General features: G+C 42.2%; 1 protein-coding gene across 1 annotated transcript in view; it reads left to right on the top strand.

The window, feature by feature from the left end:
- The window catches only part of SNED1 (sushi, nidogen and EGF like domains 1), a gene marked incomplete at both ends in the record, with an annotated part of 86,789 nt that overhangs the window by 14,544 nt on the left and 51,992 nt on the right, over positions 1–20,253 (top strand). Inside the window, one exon of the mRNA XM_079709709.1 lies at positions 18,316–18,603. Coding sequence (XP_079565835.1) covers positions 18,316–18,603 — 288 coding nt within the window. The remainder of the gene's footprint in view (positions 1–18,315; positions 18,604–20,253) is intronic.

Here is a 20,253-nt window from a genome sequence, read left to right as displayed (position 1 = left end):
CCCCAGTGGACACCACGGGGCCCAGCTTAGCTGGGCCATCGGCGAACCAGGCAGGCTCTTAGGGCCCCGCTGGGACCCGAGGTCCCGGTAGGCCAGGGCTGCGCTCCGGGTGCCGGGTGCCGGGGCGGAAGCTGAGCCCCCACAAGCAGCTGCTGTTGTTTCACGTAAAACCGAGACGGCTCGTGGCACAGGGACCTCTCCCTTTGGCCACCCACCCTTCTGGGCCCTTCCCTTGCTAGTGGTCAAGTTCAAGTCTGCGCGCCCCAGTGGGGATATTGGGCAGAGAGTCACAGGCCCCGCAGATCACACTCAGCTCCTACGAGCTCTCCCGGGGAGCGGGCAGCGCCCCAATTTGTAAACAGGGTGCAGTGGGCCCTGCCTCGGGCAGGGGGCGCTGCTGGGCAAGGACAGGCCTCCGGGCTCCGGCTCCGCTTGGCTCCTGGACGCCAAGTCCTTTCTGCTGCAGGGCCTGCGGGCGCGGTCTGTGCTGCCCTGCCCCCTCCACGTGCAGGGCCCCTGGAAGGAGAGCCGAGCCACTTCCCGGACGGACGTGCAGGCAGTGATCACTCGTTCAGACACAGAGGCCACGTGGCCCAGATCCACCCACAGGGTCCCTGAAGTTTCCCGTCCCCACTGCAAACCCGTCTAAACCCCAGGAGTCGAATTGGGGCATCTTGTCTTCCTACGGGAGCGCAGGAGAGTGGAGGGGCCGCCGGCAGAGCGGAGGCCAGCTCCCTCTTTAGCCTTCAGCCCCTCTTTCCCGCACCCCTGCACTCCTGGGCCCTCCCTGCTCCCAGAGGCCCAAGGTCAGGAGCGCCTACCTGCCACCTTCCTCCTGCCTTCCATCCTTTTTTTTCCTTTTTGTTTCTCTTCTTTCTTTCTCTTCCGTCTTCATCACTGAGGTATAATTCACATACTGTGCAGTTCACCCTCTTACAATTCAATGGCTTTTCATATATTTACAGAACTGTACATCCATCACCACAATCACCCTTGGAACATTTTCCTCACCCCAAAAGAAATCCTTCGCCCCTGAGTGACCATCCTCCAACTTCCCAGCACACCCCTGACCTAGGCAATCCCTAAACTACTTTGTTTCTATGGATTTACCTATTCTGCATGTTTCATATAAGTGGAATCATACAGTGTTTTGTGACTGGCATCTTTCACTTAAAATGATGTTTTTAAAGTTCACTCGTGTTGTGGCCTGTGTCAGTATATCATTTCTTTTTGCCAAAAATATTCCATCTATTTTTATAATTGATCCACTCCTCAGTTGATGCAGACGAGGATTGCTTCCTCCCTGTGGCTATCATGAATAATGTCATGGACATCTGTGTACAATACACCCTTTAGTGTGGACATGTTCTCAGTTCTCCTGGGTGTATATGGATATATATCTAGGCATGGAATTGCTGGTGCATATAGCTATTCTATGTTTGACCATGTGAGGAGCTGGCACTGTCTGTTTTCCGGAGTGGCTACACACTTTGCATTCCACCAACGGTGTGTGAGGGTTCCCGTTTCTTCACACCCTCACAAACATTTGTTATTTATTTCTCCCACGATGGTCATCCTAGTGGGTATGAAGTGGTATCTCACTGTGGTTTTGATTTTCATCTCCCTGACAGAGATGCTCAGCATCTTTTCATGTGGTTATTGGCCATTTGTATATCTTCTTTGGAGAAGTACCTATTCAAGTCCTTTGCACTTTTTTTATTGGGTTGTCTTTTTCTAAAGACTATTTTTTACAGCAGTTTTAAGTTCGCAGCAAAATTGAGAGGAAGGCACAGAGAGTTCCCGTATCTTCCCACCCCCACTCACGCACAGCCTCCCTGTTAGTCATCATCCTCCACCAGAAGGTACATTTGTCACAATTGATGAACCTACATCTACACGACATCATCATCCCCCAAAGTCCACAGTTTACATTGAGGTTCACTCTTGGTGTTGTACATTCGGTGGGTCTGCACAAACGTTTAGTGACGTGCACCCATCACGGTAGTATCATCTCCGTGCTCCACCTGTTCAACCCTCCCCCAAGCCCTAGCAAACTACTGATCTTTTTACCGTCTCCATAGTTTTACCTTTTCTAGAATGTTATATAGTTGGAATCATATAGTATATGGCCTTTTTAGATGGACATTTTTCATTTAATATGCATGTAAGTTTCATCTATATTTTTTCATGGCTTGATAGCTCATTTCTTTTTAGCACTGAGTAATACTCCACTGTCTGGATGTACCACAGTTTACATATCCACTCACCTACTAAAGGACATCTCAGTTGCTTCCACGTTTTGGCAATTATGAATGAAGCTCCTCTAAATACCTGTGTGCAGGAATTTGTATGGACATAAGTTTTCAACTCCTTTGGCTAAATACTAAGGAGCACAACTGCTGGATCTTATGGTAAGACTATGTTTAGTTTTGCAAGAAACTGCCACACTATGTTCCACAGTGGCTGTACCGTATGCATCCCCACCAGCAGTGAGTGAGAGTTCCTGTTGCTCCACATCTTCACCAGTATTTGGTGTTATCAGTGTTCCAGATTTGGCCATGCTAATGGGTGTATAGTGCTATCCCATTATTGTTTAAATTTGCGTTTCCCTGATAACCTATGATGTGGAGCATCTTTTCATATGCTTATTTTCCATCTGCATATCTTCTTTGGTGAGGTGTCTGTTAAGGCCTTTGGCCCAATTTTTGACAAGGTTGGTTGTTTTCTTATCGCTGAGTGTTAAAAGTTCTTTGTATACTTTGAATAACAGTCTTTATCATATTTGCAAACATTTTCCCCAAGTCTGTGGCCTTTCTTCTCATTCTCTTGATATTATCTTTCACAGAGCAGAGGTTTTTATCTCCTTTTCTTACTGCATTAGCTAGAACTTCTAGTACAATGCTGAAGATGGCGGTGAGAGGGACATCCTTGCCTTTTACCTTATCTTAGTGGGAAAGCATCTAGTTTCTCACCATTAAGTATGATGTTACCTGTAGGTGTTGTGTTTTTTTTTAACATCTTTATTGGAGTATAATTGCTTTACAATGGTGTGTTAGTTTCTGCTTTATAACAAAGTGAATCAGCTATACATATACATATATCCCCATATCTCTTCCCTCTTGCATCTCCCTCCCTCCCACCCTCCCTATCCCACCCCTCTAGGTGGTCACAAAGCACCGAGCTGATCTCCCTGTGCTATGCGGCTGCTTCCTACTAGCTATCTATTTTATGTTTGGTAGTGTATATATGCCCATGCCACTCTCTCACTTTGTCCCAGCTTACCCTTCCCCCTCCCCATGTCCTTAAAGTCCATTCTCTAGTAGGTCTGCTTCTTTATTCCTGTCCTGCCCCTGGGTTCTTCAGAACTACCTGTACGTTTTTTGTAGATATTCCTTATCCCCCTCTGTTCCTAGATTACTGAAAGTCTTTATCATGAGTGGGCGTTGGGTTTTGTCAAATGCTTTTTATGCATCTATTGACATGATCATGTGATTTTTCTTTTTTAGCCTCTTGATGTGATGGATTACATCAATTGGTTGTTGAATGTTGAACCAGGCTTCCATATCTGAGATAAATCCCACTTGGTTGTGGTATACAATTCTTTTTATACGTTGTTGGATTTGATTTGCTAATAATTTGTTGAGGATTTTTGTATCTATGTTCATGAGCACTATTGGTCTGTAGTTTTCTTTTCTGGTAATGTCTTTGTCTGGTTTTGGTATTAGGGTAATGCTGGCCTCATGGAATGAGTTAGGAAGTATTCCCTCTGCTTCTATCCTCTGAAAGAGATTGTAGAGAATTGGTATAACTTCTTCTTAAGTGTGGTAGAATTCACCAGTGAACCTGTCTGGCCTGGTGCTTTCTGTTTTGGAAGATTATTAATTATTGATTCAGTTTCTTTAATAGATATAGGCCTATTCAGATCGTCTATTTCTTCTTGTGTGAGTTTTGGCATATTGTGTTTTTCAAGGAATCAGTCCATTTTATCTAGGTTATCAAATTTATGGTCATAGATTTTTTCATATTATCTCTTTATTATCCTTTTAATGACCATGGTATCTGTACTGATGTTCCCTTTTACATTTCTGATGTCAGTAATTTGTGTCCTCTTTTTGTCATAGATAGCCTCGCTATTAATTTTATTGATCTTTTCAAAGAGCCAGCTTTTGTTTTGTTGTTTTTTTTATTGATTACCTATTTTCAATTTCATTAATTTTTTTCTTGAATTCTTATTATTTCTTTTATTCCACTTACTTTGCATTTACTCTGCTCTTCTTTACTAGTTTCCTAAGGTGGAAACTTAGATTATTGATTTTAGATTTTTCTTCTTTTCTAATATATGCATTCAGTGCTACAAATTTCCCTCTAGGTAGTGCTTTCACTGCATCCACAATTTTGGATAAGTTGTCCTTTAATTTTCATTTAGTTCAAATATTTTTTAATTTCTCTTGACATTCCTCTTTGGCCCACGTGTTATTTAGAAGTGTGTTGTGTAACCACTCTGTAATTGGGGATTTTCCAGTTATCTTTGCTGGTTACCATCTGTCACCTAGTTACCATCTGTCACCTAGTTACCGTCTGTCGCCACACCAAGTTTTTACAATATTATTGACTATATACTCCAGGCTGATTTCTAGTGTGGTCTGAGAGCAAATATTGTATGATTTCTATGCTTTTTAATTTCTTAAGGTGCGTTCTATGGCCCAGAATGTGGTCTGTCTTGGTGAATGTTCCTTGTGAGCTTGAGAAGAATGTGTTTTCGGCTGTTGTTGGGTGAGGTGGTATTTCGATTATATCTAGCTGTTAGATGGTGTTGTTGAGTTTGGTTATGTCCTTTTTGATTTTCTGCCTCCTGGATCTGTCCATTTCTGGTAGAGGACTATTGACGTCTCCAACTGCAATGGTGGACTTGTCCATTTCTGCTTGTAGCTCTGTCAGCTGTTGCCTCGTGTAGTTCAATGCTGTGTTGGGTGTATACACATTAAGGATTGTCTTGACTTCTTGGAGAACTGATCCCTTTTCCATTATGAAATGACCTTCTTTGTCCTTGATAACTATCCTTGGTTTGACGTCAGCTCTGTCTGAAATTAATATAGCAACTCTTGCTTTCTTTTGATTAGTGTTAGCATGATATATTTTCCCCCATCCATTTACCTTTCATCTATATGCATCTTTATATATTTAAAGTGAGTTTCTTGTAGGCAACTTATAGGTGGGTCTTGTTTTTTGATCCACTCTGACAATCTCTGTCTTTCATTGGTGCATTTAGACTATTGATGTTCAAAGTGATTACTGATATGGTTGGATTAACATCTACAATACTTGCGACTGTTTTCTATTTGTTACCTTTGCTCCTTGTTCCTACTTTTGTCTTCCACTCTTTTCTGGCTTTTGGGTTTTTTTAGTTGAATTATGATTGACCTAGTTACCATCTGTCACCACACCAAGTTATTACAATATTATTGACTATATACCCCATGCTGTACATTTCATCCCTGTGACGCATTATTTTGCAGCTGAAGTTTGTACCTCCTCTTAGTCTCCCTCACCTGTTTCACTCATTGTCCCACCCCTCCTCCCCTCTGGCAACCACCTATTTGTTCCCTGTGAGTCTGTTTCTGATTTGTTATGTTTGTTCATTTGTTTGTTTTTTAGATTCCACATATAAGTGAAATCATACAGTATTTGTCTTTCTCTGACTTATTTCACTTAGCATAATACCCTCTAGGTCCATCCATGTTGTCACAAATGGCAAGATTTCATTCTTTTTATGGCTGAGTAATATTCCATTATATATATATATATATATATATGTATATATATATACATACATATATACACACACACACACACATACATATACATATATATCCCACTTCTTCTTTATCCATTCATCTATCAATGGACACTAAGTTTGCTTCCATATCTTGCCTATTGTAAATACTGCAGCTGTGAACATAAGGGTGTATATATCTTTTCAAATTAGTGTTTTTGTTTTCTTTGGAAAAATATCCAGAAGTGGAATTGCTGGTAATTCTATTTTTAATTTTTTGAGTAACCTCCATACTGTTCTCCACAGTAGCCACACCAATTTACATTCCCACCAACAGTGCACAAGGGTTCCCTTTTCTCCACATCCTCACCAACATTTTTTATTTGTGTTTTTGACAATAGCCATTCTGATGTGTGTGAGGTGATACCTCATTGTGGTTTTAATTTGAGTTTCTTTGATGATGTGAAGTTGAACATCTTTTCATGTGTCTGTTGGCCATCTGTATGTCTTCTTTGGAGAAAAATCTATTCAGGTTCTCTGCCCATTTTTTTTTTTTTTTTTTTTTTTTTTTTTTTTGCGGTATGCGGGCCTCTCACTGCTGTGGCCTCTCCCATTGCGGAGCACAGGCTCCGGACACGCAGGCTCAGCGGCCATGGCTCACGGGCCCAGCCGCTCCGCGGCATGTGGGATCTTCGTGGACCGGGGCACGAACCCACGTCCCCTGCATCGGCAGGCGGACTCTCAACCACTGCGCCAGGGAAGCCCTCTCTGCCCATTTTTAATCTTTTTTGTTTGTTTGAGTTTTTTTAATGTTGAGTTGTATGAGATCTTTGTATATTTAGGATACTAACCCCTTGTTGGATATATAATTTGCAAATATCTTCTCCCATTTAGTAAGCTGCCTTTTCATTCTGTTGATAGTTTCTTTTCGCTGTGCAAAAGCTTTTTAGTTTAAGTCCCATTTGTTTATTTTTTGCTTTTGTTTCCCTTGCCTGAGAAGACAGATCCAAAAAAAAAATTTCTAAGACTGACGTCAAAAAGTGCACTGCCTATGTTTTCTTCCAGGAGTTTTATGGTTTCAGGTCTTTTTTTTTTTTGGCTGTGTTGGGTCTTCATTGCTGCACGTGGGCTTTCTCTAGTTGCAGCGAGCAGGGGCTACTCTTTGTTGCAGTGCAAGGGATTCTCATTGCGGTGGCTTCTCTTGTTGTGGAGCATGGGCTCTAGGAGCTTGGGCTTCAGTAGTTGTGGCATGCAGGCTCAGTAGTTGTGGCTTAGGAGCTCCAGAGTGCAGGCTCAGTAGTTGTGGCACATGGGCTTAGCTGCTCCGTGGCTTGTGGGATCTTCCCGGACCAGGGCTCGGACCCGTGTCCCCTGCATTGGCAGGCGGATTCTTTTTTTTTTTTTTTTTTTTTTGCGGTATGCGGGCCTCTCACTGTTGTTGCCTCTCCCGTTGCGGAGCACAGGCTCAGCGGCCATGGCTCACGGGCCCAGCTGCTCCACGGCATGTGGGATCTTCCCGGACTGGGGCACGAACCCATGTCCCCTGCATCGGCAGGCGGACTCTCAACAACTGCACCACCAGGGAAGCCCTGGCAGGCAGATTCTTAACCATTATGCCACCAGGGAAGTCCCTCAGGTCTTATATTTAAGTCTTTTTTATATAATTTTTATTGGAGTATAGTTGATTTACAATGTTGTGTTAGTTTCAGGTGTACAGCAAAGTGAATCAGCTATACATATACATATATCCACTCTTTTTAGATTCTTTTCCCATATAGGTCATTACAGAGTATTGAGTAGAGTTCCCTGTGCTGTGCAGTAGGTCCTTATTAGTTATCTATTTTATATATAGTAGCATGTATATATCAATCCCAATCTCCCCGTTTATCCCTCCCCCCCATTTAAGTCTGTAGTTCATTTTGAGTTTATTATTTTATATGGTGTGAGAAAGTAGTCCAGTTTGATTCTTTTGCATATATCTGTCCAGTTTTCCTAACACCATTTCTTGAAGAAGCTGTCTTTCCCCCATAGTATATTCTTGCCTCCTCTGTTGTATATTAACTGACCATATGTAAGCGAATTTATTTATGGTCTCTCCATTCTGTTCCATTGACCTATGTGTATGTTTTTGTGCCAGTGCCATACTATTTGATTACTATAGCTTTGTAGTATAATTTGAAATCAGGGAGTGTGATACCTCTAGCTTTGTTCTTCTTTCTCAAGATTGTTTTGGCTATTCACAGTCTTATGTGTTTCCATACAAATTTTAGAATTATGTGATCTAGTTCTGTGGAAAATGCCCTTGGTATTTTGATAGGGATTGCATTGAATCTGTAGACTCCCTTAGGTTGTTTAGTCATTTTAACAATATCAATCCTTCCAATCCATAAGCACAGTATATCTTTCCATTTGTGTCATCTTCAGTTTCTTTCATCAATGTCTTATAGTTTTATAATATATATATATCATATATATATATCATATATATATGTGTGTGTGTGCACACATATGCATATATAATATGATTGAAAGCATTGTTGGTATTATTATTTTGGACAAACTGTTATCTGTTAGATCAGTTAGGAATAAGAAAAATAAAAGTTTTATTTTACCTTTATTACTTTATTCCTTCTTTTATGCTCTTCCTTTCTTAATGAAGATCCAGATTTCTCATCTGTATCATTTTCCTTCTCTCTAAAGAACTTCTTTTAACATACCTTGAAAAGCATGTCTACTGGCAATAAATTTCCTCAATTTTTGTTTGTCTGAGAAAGCCCTTATTTCTCCTTCACTAAGGATTATCTTCACTGAGGATAATTTTGCAGGGTACAGAATTCTAGTTTGGTTGGTTTTTTCTCTCAACATTTTAAATATTTCATTCCACTCTCTTCTTGCTTGCACTGTTTCTGAGGAATAGTCAGGTATAATTCTTATCTTTGCTCCTCTGTAGGTAAGGTGTTTTTTCCCTCTGGCTTCTTTCAAGATTTTTTCTTTATCTTTGACTTTTCCATGATTTGAAAATGATATGCCTAGGGGATTTGAGCACCTCTCCTTCTTGGTATTCTCTGAGCTTCCTAGATCTGTGGTTTGTGGTCTAATATTAATTTGAGGAAATTCTCAGTTATTACTGTTTCAAATATTTCTTCTCTTCCTTTCTCTCTTTCTTCTCCTTCTGGAATTCTCACTACATGTATGTTGCTCCTTTTATATTTGTCCAGCAGTCCTTGGATAATTTATTCTGTGTTTTTTTTTCTTTCAGTCTTTATTCTCTTTGCTTTTCAGTTTTGAAGGTTTCTGTTGAAATATCCTCAAGATCAGAGATTCTTTCCTCAGCTGTAGCCAGTCTACTAATAAGCCCATCAGAGTCATTCTTTACTTCTTTTACAGTGCTTTTTATATCTAGCATTTCTTTTTGTTGTTTCATAGGGTTTCCATCTCTGATTACATTGCCCATCTGTTCTTGCATGTCGTCTTCTTTATCATTAGATCTTTTAGCATATTACTCAGAGTTGTTTTAAATTCCCAGTCTGATAATTCCAACCTCCTGTCATGTCTGGTTCTGATATTTGCTGTGTCTCTTCAAACTGTGTCTCCTACCTTTTATTCTGCCTTGTAATTTTTTCTTGGGTAAAAGGAACTGCTATAAATTTGCTTCTAAGTTCTGCTTTCACCATACCTTCACATGTTGTTGCTACATAACGCTTTTGTTATCTTTCGGTCCAAAGTTATTTATATTTCTTAATTTCCATATGCATAGGAATTTTCTACCTTTTGGGGGTTATGATTTTCAGTGTAATTGCACTGTGGCCAGAGAACAAACTCTATACTTTTTGCAGTCATTTGAAATGTGTTGACACTCGCTATGTGGTCAGTATATGGTAAGTTTTAATGTTATATTTGTGTTATATATTAGGTCAGTTATTATTTACATTGTTCAAATTTTCTATATTCTGACAGATTATTTTTGTCTGCCTCGTATATATTTTACTAGCAAAGATGTGTTGAAATGTCCCACCATGATTATGAATTGACCTATTTTTTTAAATTTAATTTTATTTATTTTTTTATACAGCAGGTTCTTATTAGTTATCCATTTTATACATATTAGTGTATATATGTCAGTCCCAATCTCCCAATTCATCACATGAATTGACCTATTTTCTTTTGTCAGTTTTTCATCTATATATGTTGAGGCTTTCTTATTAGGTATATAAAAATACAAAATTGTTATATTTCTTTATTATTATGAAATAACCCCATTTATCTCTAACAGTACTTACTACCTTATGGTCTAGTTTCCCTGAAAACAATATAACTATACTGGGTTTCCTTTGCTTAGCATTTGAATGGTATTATATATAGTATTTTAATGTTTTATTTATTGATTAATTTATAGTATATATTTTAACTGGAACATCATATCCATTTAATGAATTATTGATGTACTTGTGTTTCAGTCTACTATCTTCTTGTGCTATTTGTTCCACCTGCTTTATATTTCCCTCTTTTCTCCTTTCTTGCCGTCTTTTATGTCAAATATTTTAATCATCCCATCTTATCCCCCCATCAGTTAGGACTATCTACACTATTTCTATTCTTTCAGTGATTATCCTAGACAATACAATATGTGCTTTTAATTATCAATGTTCACTAATAAGTTTATTAATGCCATTGTCCTTCTCTTGGAAAATACAGTGACCTTGAATCACATTAACATGATTTATACTCTCCCAACTTACAGGCTATTATTGTCATGGATTTTAATTCTATATATTTTTAAGCACAGTTCCACAAAGCATTATTTATGTGGTCAATGTTCATTTAGATTTATTCTCAAACCTTCTGCTTTAGTCTGCTTGGGTTGCTATAACAAAAATGCAATAGACCAGGTGGTTTAAACAACAACAACAAAAAAAGATGTTTACTTCTCACAGTTCTGAAGCCTGGGAAGTCCAAGACCAAGGGGTCAGCAGATCTAGAGTATGGTGAAGAACCACTCCCTGATTCATAGATGGCCATCTTCTCGCTGTGTTCTCACATGTCAGAAGAAGCGAGAGAGCTCCCTGCAGTCTCATTTTTAAGGTCACTAAACTCATTCATGAGGGCTCCACCCTCATGAGCTAATCACCTCCCAAAGGCTCCACTTCCAAATACCATCACATTGAGGAGTAGGTTTCAATGTATGCATTGAGGGGAGGGGGCACAAACATTCAGCCCATAACAACTTCTTTCTCCTTCTTTTTTTAAAAAATGTTTATTTATATATTTTCTTATTAGTCATCCATTTTATACCCATCAGTGTATACATGTCAACCCCAATCTCCCACTTCATCACACCACCACCCCCACCCCCCGCCGCTTACCCCCTTGGTGTCCATACATTTGTTCTCTACATCTGTGTCTCAATTTCTGCCCTGCAAACTGGATCATCTGTACCATTTTCTAGGTTCCACATATATGTGTTAATATATGATATTTGTTTTTCTCTTTCTGACTTACTTCAGTGTGTATGACAGTCTCTAGATGCATACATGTCTCTAAAAATGACCCAATTTCATTCCTTTTTATGGTTGAGTAATATTCCATTGTATATATGGACCACATCTTCTTTATCCATTCGTCTGTCGATGGGCATTTAGGTTGCTTCCCTGACCTGGCAATTGTAAATAGTGCTGCAAGGAACATTGGGGTGCATGTCTTTTTGAATTATGGTTTTCTCTGGGTATATGCCCATTAGTGGGATTGCTGGGTCATATGGTAGTTCTATTTTTAGTTTTTTAAGGAACCTCCATACTGTTCTCCATAGTGGCTGTATCAATTTACGTTCCCACCAACAGTGCAAGAGGGTTCCCTTTTCTCCACGCCCTCTCCAGCATTTGTTGTTTGTAGATTTTCTGATGATGCCCATTCTAACTGGTGTGAGGTGATACCTCATTGTAGTTTTCATTTGCATTTCTCTAATAATTAGTGATGTTGAGCAGCTTTTCACGTGCTTCTTGTGCTTTTTGGAGAAATGTCTATTTAGGTCTTCTGCCCATTTTTGGATTGGGGTGTTTGTTTTTTTAATATTGAGCTGCATGAGCTGTTTGTATATTTTGGAGATTAATCCTTTGGCCAATGATTCATTTGCAAATATTTTCTCCCATTCTGAGGGTTGTCTTTTCGTCTTGTTTATTTATTTATTTATTTTATTTATTTATTTTTTTATATATATATATATTTTTTTTTTTTTTTGGCGGTACGCGGGCCTCTCACCGCTGTGGCCCCTCCCGCCGCGGAGCACAGGCTCCAGACGCGCATGCTCAGCGGCCATGGCTCACGGGCCCAGCCGCACCGCGGCATGTGGGATCCTCCCGGACCATGGCACGAACCCGCGTCCCCTGCATCGGCAGGCGGACTCTCAACCACTGCGCCACCAGGGAAGCCCCTCGTCTTGTTTATGGTTTCCTTTGCTGTGCAAAAGCTTTGAAGTTTCATTAGGTCCCATTTGTTTATTTTTGTTTTTATTTCCATTACTCTAGGAGGTAGATCAAAAAATATCTTGCTGTGATTTATGTCAAAGAGTGTTCTTCCTATGTTTTCCTCTAAGAGGTTTTTTTTTTTTTTTTTTTTTAATGTGGTACGCGGGCCTCTCACTGTTGTGGCCTCTCCCATTGCGGAGCACAGGCTCCGGACGCGCAGGCTCAGCGGCCATGGCTCACGGGCCCAGCCGCTCCGCAGCATGTGGGATCCCCCCGGACCAGGGCACGAACCTGTGTCCCCTGCATTGGCAGGCAGACTCTCAACCACTGTGCCACCAGGGAAGCCCTCCTCTAAGAGTTTTATAGTGCCCGGTCTTACATTTAGGTGTCTACTCCATTTTGAGTTTATTTTTGTGTATGGTGTTAGGGAGTGTTCTAATTTCATTCTTTTACATGTAGCTGCCCAGTTTTCCCAGCACCACTTATTGAAGAGACTGTCTTTTCTCCATTGTATATCCTTGCCTCCTTTGTCATAGATTAGTTAACCATAGGTGCGTGGGTTTATCTCTGGGCTTTCTATCCTGTTCCATTGATCTATATTTCTGTTTTTGTGCCAGTACCATATTGTCTTGATTACTGTAGCTTTGTAGTATAGTCTGAAGTCAGGGAGTCTGATTCCTTCAGGTCCGTTTTTTTCCCTCAAGACTGCTTTGGCTATTCGGGGTCTTTTGTGTCTCCACACAAATTTTAAGATTTTTTGTTCTAGTTCTATAAAAAATGCCATTGGTAATTTGATAGGGATTGCATTGAATCTGTAGATTGCTTTGGGTAATATAGTCAGTTTCACAATATTGATTCTTCCAATCCAAGAACATGGTATATCTCTCCATCTGTTGGTATCATCTTTAATTTCTTTCATCAGTGTCTTACAGTTTTCTGCATACAGGTCTTTTGCCTCCCTAGGTAGGTTTATTCCTAGGTATTTTATTCTTTTTGTTGCAGTGGTAAATGGGAGTGTTTCCTTAATTTCTCTTTCAGATTTTTGATCATTCATGTATAAGAATGCAAGAGATTTCTGTGCATTGATTTTGTATCCTGCAACTTTACCAAATTCATTGATTAGCTCTAGTAGTTTTCTGGTGGCATCGTTAGGATTCTCTATGTATAGTATCATGTCATCTGCAAACAGTGACAGTTTTACTTCTTCATTTCCAATTTGTATTCCTTTTATTTCTTTTTCTTCTCTGATTGCCATGGCTAGGACTTCCAAAACTATGTTGAATAATAGTGGTGAGAGTGGACATCCTTGTCTTTTTCCTGATCTTAGAGGAAATGCTTTCAGTTTTTCACCATTGAGAATGATGTTTGCTGTGGGTTTGTCGTATATGGCCTTTATTATGTTGAAGTAGGTTCCCTCTATGCCCACTTTCTGGAGAGTTTTTATCATAAATGGGTGTTGAATTTTGTCAAAAGCTTTTTATGCATCTATTGAGATGATCATATGGTTTTTCTTCTTCAATTTGTTAATATGGTGTATCACATTGATTGATTTGCGTATATTGAAGAATCCTTGCATCTCTGGGATAAATCCCACTTGATCATGGTGTATGATCCTTTTAATGTGTTGTTGGATTCTGTTTGCTAGTATTTTGTTGAGGATTTTTGCATCTATATTCATCAGTGATGTTGGTCTGTAATTTTCTTTTTATGTGGTATCTTTGTCTGGTTTTGGTATCAGGGTGATGGTGGCCTCATAACAACTTCTTTGTCCTTTTATCCTTTTTGCATCTCTGACTTTAAATTTCCTTTTACTTGAATTTCTTTTAGTGTGGGTCAGCTAGAAGACCACACCAGTCCCATTCCCATTAAAATTTCTTTTAGTAGGGGTCTGCTATTTATTTATTTATTTATTTATTTAGGTATGAATGTATGTATTATTTGTATGGATTATCTCTATTTGGCCTTCAGCAGTAATGGATATTGTATCTCAGTATAAAACTTTATGTTGGCATTTTATATATCTGTCAGCATATTGAATATATAATTCCACTGTTTTCTGGCTCCCATTGTTGCTTATGAGAAGTCAGCTGTCAGTTTACCTGTAATGCCCTTAATGGTAATTTATCTGTTTTCTCCTTTTAAGATTGTCTCCCTGTCATTGACTTTCTGCATTTCCAGCATTTGTTTTCTATAGCTTTGTTTTTGTTTTTTCCAGGTAGGGAATCACTGGGATTATTGAATATACAATCTGATGTCTTTTATCAGTTCTGGAAATTTCCCAACTATTGCATTTGTATCTCTTTGCCTTCTGTTGCTCCATATCATACATTTGGCCATCTTACTGCATCCCATATTCCTGATCTTTTCTTCATTTTCCACCTTTTTGTCTCTGTTCTAAATTGCAGATCATTCCTTCTGACCTGTCTTCTAGTTCCAGTTCACTCACTCTTTCTTTAGTTCCATCAAACCTGCTCTTAAATGTCTAATTTAAACAGAAATTATCTTAATTTCTGTTATTTGGTTTTAGTGCTAGAATTTCTGCTTAGTTCTTTTAAATGGATTTTTAAAAAATAATTTCCAATCCTGATGATTTTTTAATAAAATTTTGTATTGTGGAAAATATACATAATATAAAATTGACCATCTTAACCATGTTTATGTGTAAGTTCAGTGTCATTAAGGACATTCATATTGTGTAACCATCACCACCATCCATCTCCAGGACTCTTTTCATCTTGCAAAACTGAAAGTCTATATCCATTAAACACTACTTCCCCCATTCCCCTTCCCCTTGGCAACCACTATTCTACTTTCTGTCTTTATGATTTTTGACTACTCCAGGTACCTCATATAAGTGAAATCACACAGCATGTGTCCCTTTGTGACTGGCTATTTCACTTTGCATAACGTCTTCAAGGTTCATCCATGTTGTAGCATGTGTCAGAATTTCCTTCCTTTTTAAATAATGTTCCATTATATACATATATCACATTTTGCTTATTCATTCATGCCTTGATGGAACTTTGGTTGTTTCCACCTTTCAGCTGTTGTGAATAATGCTGCTATTAACATAGGTATACAAATATCTTTTCAAGACCCTGCTTTTAATTCTTTTTGGTATTGTTGTGGATTAAATTGTGTCCCCTCAAAATTTATATGCTGAAGTCCTAACCCCAAATGTGATTGTATTTGGAGATAGGATCTTTAGGGAGGTAATTGAGGTTAAATGAGGTCATGGGGTGGGGCCCTAATCCAATAAGAAGATGAAGAGACACCAGAAAGCTCTCTCCTTCCTCGTGTGCACACAGAGGAAAGGCCCTGTGAGGACAGAGCAAGAAGGCAGCCATCTACACACCAGGAAGAGAGGCCTCACTAGAAACCAACCCTAGTGGCTCCTTGATATTGGACTTCTAGCCTCCAGAACTGTGGGTAAATACATTTCTGTTGTTTAAGTCACTTAGTCTGTGGCATTTTGTTATGGCAGCTCTATCAGACTAGTACAGATATATACCCAGAAGTAGAATTACTGGATCATGTGGTAATTCTATTTGCAGTTTTTTTGAGAAACTGCCTGCCTACTGTTTTCCACAGTGGCTGCACCATTTTACATTCCCAGCAACAGTGCCCATGGGTTCCAGTTTTTCTACATCCTCACCAATGCTTGTAATTTTCTGGCGGCTTTTTAAAAAAATAGTAGCCATCCTAATGGGTGTAACATGGTGGCTCACTGTGGCTTTGATTTGCATTTCTAATGATTAGTGGCATTGAGTATATTTTCATGGGCTTGGTCATTTGTATGTCTTCTTTGGAAAAATGTTTATTCGAGCCCTTTTCCCATTTTTTTAATCAGATTGTTTGGCTTTTTGTTGTTGTTGAGTTGTAGGAGTTTACTATATATTCTGGCTATTAATCCCTTATTAAATATATGATTTGCAAATATTTTCTCCCATGTGTGGATGACCTTTTTACTCTGCTGAAGGTGTCTTTTGATGCACAAAAGGTTTTCATTTGGATGAACTCCAGCTTGTCTATATTTTATTCTGTTGCCTGTGACTTTGGTGTCATTGCCAAAGCCAGTGTTGTGAAGCTTTTGCCCTATGTTTTCCTATGAGTTTTATGTTTTTAGCTCTTATATTTAGGCCCTTGATCCATTTCAGTTAATTTTTGTAAATGGTGTTAGGTAAGGGTCTGACTTTATTCTTTCACGTGTGGATATCCAGTTTTCCCAACACCATTTGTTGAAAAGACTGTCCTTTCTCCATTGAATGGTCTTAGCACCCTTATTAAAAATCATCTGACCATATATGCAAGGGTTTCTTTCTGGGCTCTCTGTTCTATTCCATTGATCTATCTGTCTATCTTTGTGCCAGTGCCACACTGTTTTGATTACTGATGGTACATCTTGCTCCAGGGAGGGTTTTTCTTTACTCCTGCCTGGAACCTAAGGGTGCTCCCTGTCAGGAACCACCTTAATCTAAGTTCCAGGCTCAAAGTGCCTGGATGGCCCAGGTGAAGGGAAGGTGGAGTGTACATCTGCATAAGGACCACTTACTTTGGGTTCACCCTGATTATGAGGGGGGCCTTAGAGGTCCCAGCTTAATGTGGGGGTTTTCAGGTTCCTCGCCTTGAGCTAGCCCCGAGTTTTGGCATTTATCTGTTTACCTCCATGAGGCTACAAAAATTACAGGTCTGTCGTACAGCTGTTGCTTTTACATCTGCAGATGCACTCACTCAGGGGGAAAGGAGCTTTGAGTACTGGGCTCACCTCCAGTCTCTTCTTGTCCAAGATTTGGAATTGAAATATGCTCCCTTGTTCACTCTTTGGTGCCTTTAAGAAGAGAGGTGTATTGGGCATCCCTGGTGGCGCAGTGGTTAAGAATCCACCTGCCAATGCAGGGGACACGGGTTCGAGCCCTGGTCCAGGAAGATCCCACATGCCGCGGAGCAACTAAGCCCTTGTGCCACAACTACTGAGCCTGCGCTCTAGAGCCCGTGAGCCACAACTACTGAAGCCCATGTGTCACAACTACTGAAGCCCGCATGCCTAGAGCCCATGCTCCACAACAAGAGAAGCAACTGCAATGAGAAGCCCGCACACCGCAACAAAGAGTAGCCCCCACTCTCAGCAACTAGAGAAAACCTGCATGCAGCAGCAAAGACCCAATGCAGCCAAAAATTAAATAAATGAATAAATAAATAATCTTATGAAAAAAGAAGAAGAGAGGTGTATTTATCTTCCTTTTTGGTTGGTATAGATTACAGAGCCTGCCCTCACCCGAAGGGTCATTTCTAAAAGCACGGTCTGACCACAGTCTTCCCAGGATAAATCGTGATGGTCTAGAGCCGACTCTGTGATCATTAGTCCACTCAACCCTGCCCAGCACCCCGTGAGGCCAGAATGAGTGTCTGCCCCATCCTACAGGTGAAAAGCCAGAGCACAGAGAGGCAAAGCCTAACTTGCCTGGTGGCTGCATAGCTAGAGAGTGGCAGGATCAATGCTAGAACCTGTTGTGTCTGACCACAAAGATGCCGCTCCACCTCCTGTGCTCAGGGGCCTTCTGGGGCTCCACTACCTGGAGTCCTGAGCACAGGTGCCTCACCTGGCCATCGAGGCCCTCCCAGCCTCCCCTGTCCACAGTGGTCCCAGCCCATCCCCACCCCTGCTCGGCAAGCATGCCTCCTGCTCACCCTTCCAGACCTGGCTCAGAGGCTGGGACTGCCCTGCCCTCCTGCGGCCCCTGATGGGAGTCGGACCAAGGAGCTGGGGCCACTGGGAAGGTCTGAGCCCCCTACCGCCCAAAGCCAGGGCCCACACTGGGGGATCCCCACCCCACGCTGGCAGCCCTGGGCCAGGCACTCTGCAGGGCACCGTGTACAGCAAATAGGTCAGAGCCTGTGCCCTGAGCCACGGCCTGTCAGGGAGGGGTTGGAACAGGCCCAGGGATCCCAAATCAGGGACCAGGAACTGCCAGGCCATCCTGAAAATACCCTGCCCAAGGCTGGCTCAGCCTCAGAGGGTGCCCAGGGGGTGAGGCTGGGGAGGCCCCCAGCTGGCCCCTCTCTGGCTTTCTGCCCCGACAGGTGAACAACAACGGGATCATCTCCTTCCTGAAGGAGGTTTCTCAGTTCACCCCAGTGGCCTTTCCCATCGCCAAGGACCGCTGCGTGGTGGCGGCCTTCTGGGCGGACGTGGACAACCGGCGTGCAGGCGACGTGTACTACCGGGAGGCCACCGACGCAGCCACGCTGCGCAGGGCCACAGAGGATGTCAGGCGCTACTTCCCCGAGCTCCCAGGCTTCTCTGCCACCTGGGTGTTCATAGCCACCTGGTACCGCGTGACCTTCTTCGGAGGCAGCTCCTCTTCCCCCGTGAGTGTTCTGTCCTGGGGAAGGGAGGACATCCACCTGGGGCCCAGGGTCTCCCTCCAGGGCCCCCTGCCTCGCTGAGTGGGCCAGACATAATCCCTGGGCTTCGTGCCCAGGGGGGACAGCTGGACTCAGGGGCGAAGCCACCTGCCCAAGGTCACAGGGCCAGGCTGGAGGGGGGATGGAGCCTGGGCCTCCTGGAAACCACCCGCGTCCAGGGAAACACCAGGTGCCCAACACAGTCCTTCACTCACTCGGGGGACGCAGATGGTCTGTGTTAGAAGGTTTCCATTCGGAACGGTTCAGTACTCAAAGGGTTAAATGGGAAGTTTATTCCGTTTCATACATTATTCCTTGATGACGCCAAACGGCCACAGCGCTAAGTCCAGAATAACTGACCACTTTACCCAGCGTGGTCAGTGTGGTGGGCGGATCCCCAGTGAGGGCGGCATAGCCCCTCCGGCAACAGATGCGTGACCGGCACCTCCCGCGGCCAGGCCCATGATGGGTGCTGGGTCAGAACCGCATGGGACAGAGGGCGGCTCTCTAGAGAAAAGCACTGGGGAGCGGGCGGCCTTTCAGGACGGTATGCCCACACATTTAGTACACGTTCCTTTAGGGGCACGTCTGGGGCAGGAGTGTTCTGGGCTCTGGGGAGGCGGCCCCAGGCAGAGAGCACAGGACATGACTCTCCCGTGGGACACACTCTAGCAGGGGGGACACCAGCGACCACGTAACAGGGATGCCACGCCAGCAGGACGTGGGCTCTCCCTGATGCTGTGCAAGCCTGGGGGCCCGGCTCGGCCACATGGGGGAATTTTGGAGCTGGCGGGACTGGAGCACTCAGCACAGCAGTTAGGGTGGGTGTGACCACGCTGGGCTGAGGAGGAGAGAGAAGCCTCAAGGGCGGTGCCCGGTCTCCCATCGCAGGCACGGGGTGGGAGGGGTGGGGACAGGTGGCAGACGGGCTCCGTCCTAGATGTGCTGAGCAGAGCCTGGAGTCCCCAGCCGCGGCGGCTCAGGTGGGGACGGGGCGGGGAGGGATGTGCAGGTGGTGATGCTTACAAACCCTCCAGCCTCCAAGAGGCAAAAGAGAAGCAAGCTGGTTGTCAGGTACCTTGCGAGAGTAACTGTCACTGCTGTGGGTTTTAACAGGAGTATGACAGCAAATCAGGAAAGATGGGGTTTTTCTGTAAACATTACTACAAAGAAATTTCACGACTGAACTTTTGTTCACACATAGCCCACTAACATTTTGTATGTTTTGTTTGTTTTTTCTTATTGCCAATTTGTAAGAAAAATGTCTTTTTAACAAAAAGTAGAGAAAAAGAATCTACAGCCCCACCAGCAGGAGATAACTCCCGTTCAACATGTCCTATTGTGAATCAACCCACACGTTAAAAAATAAATAGAACCACCTGGAACGTGCTGTTTTGTGTTTCTTTCACTCAACAGTATTGTGGGCACCTTCCTCATTCTTATATGTTCTTCTACATCATTTTTTATGTTATAATTTCACCTCTGCAGAGTCATTTTACCTGTTACCTCTCCACCTGGGAGGAAGGAGGCGCCCAGGGCCCCTCCTGAGCAGAGAGAGGAAACCTTAACATTCTCTTTTCAAACCAGGGGATTTCAGTTCCAAAATGATTATCT

The sequence above is a fragment of the Hyperoodon ampullatus genome, assembly GCF_949752795.1.
Source record: "Hyperoodon ampullatus genome assembly, chromosome: 8".
Lineage (NCBI taxonomy): Eukaryota > Metazoa > Chordata > Mammalia > Artiodactyla > Ziphiidae > Hyperoodon > Hyperoodon ampullatus.
This window is presented reverse-complemented; position numbering and strand designations above follow the sequence as displayed.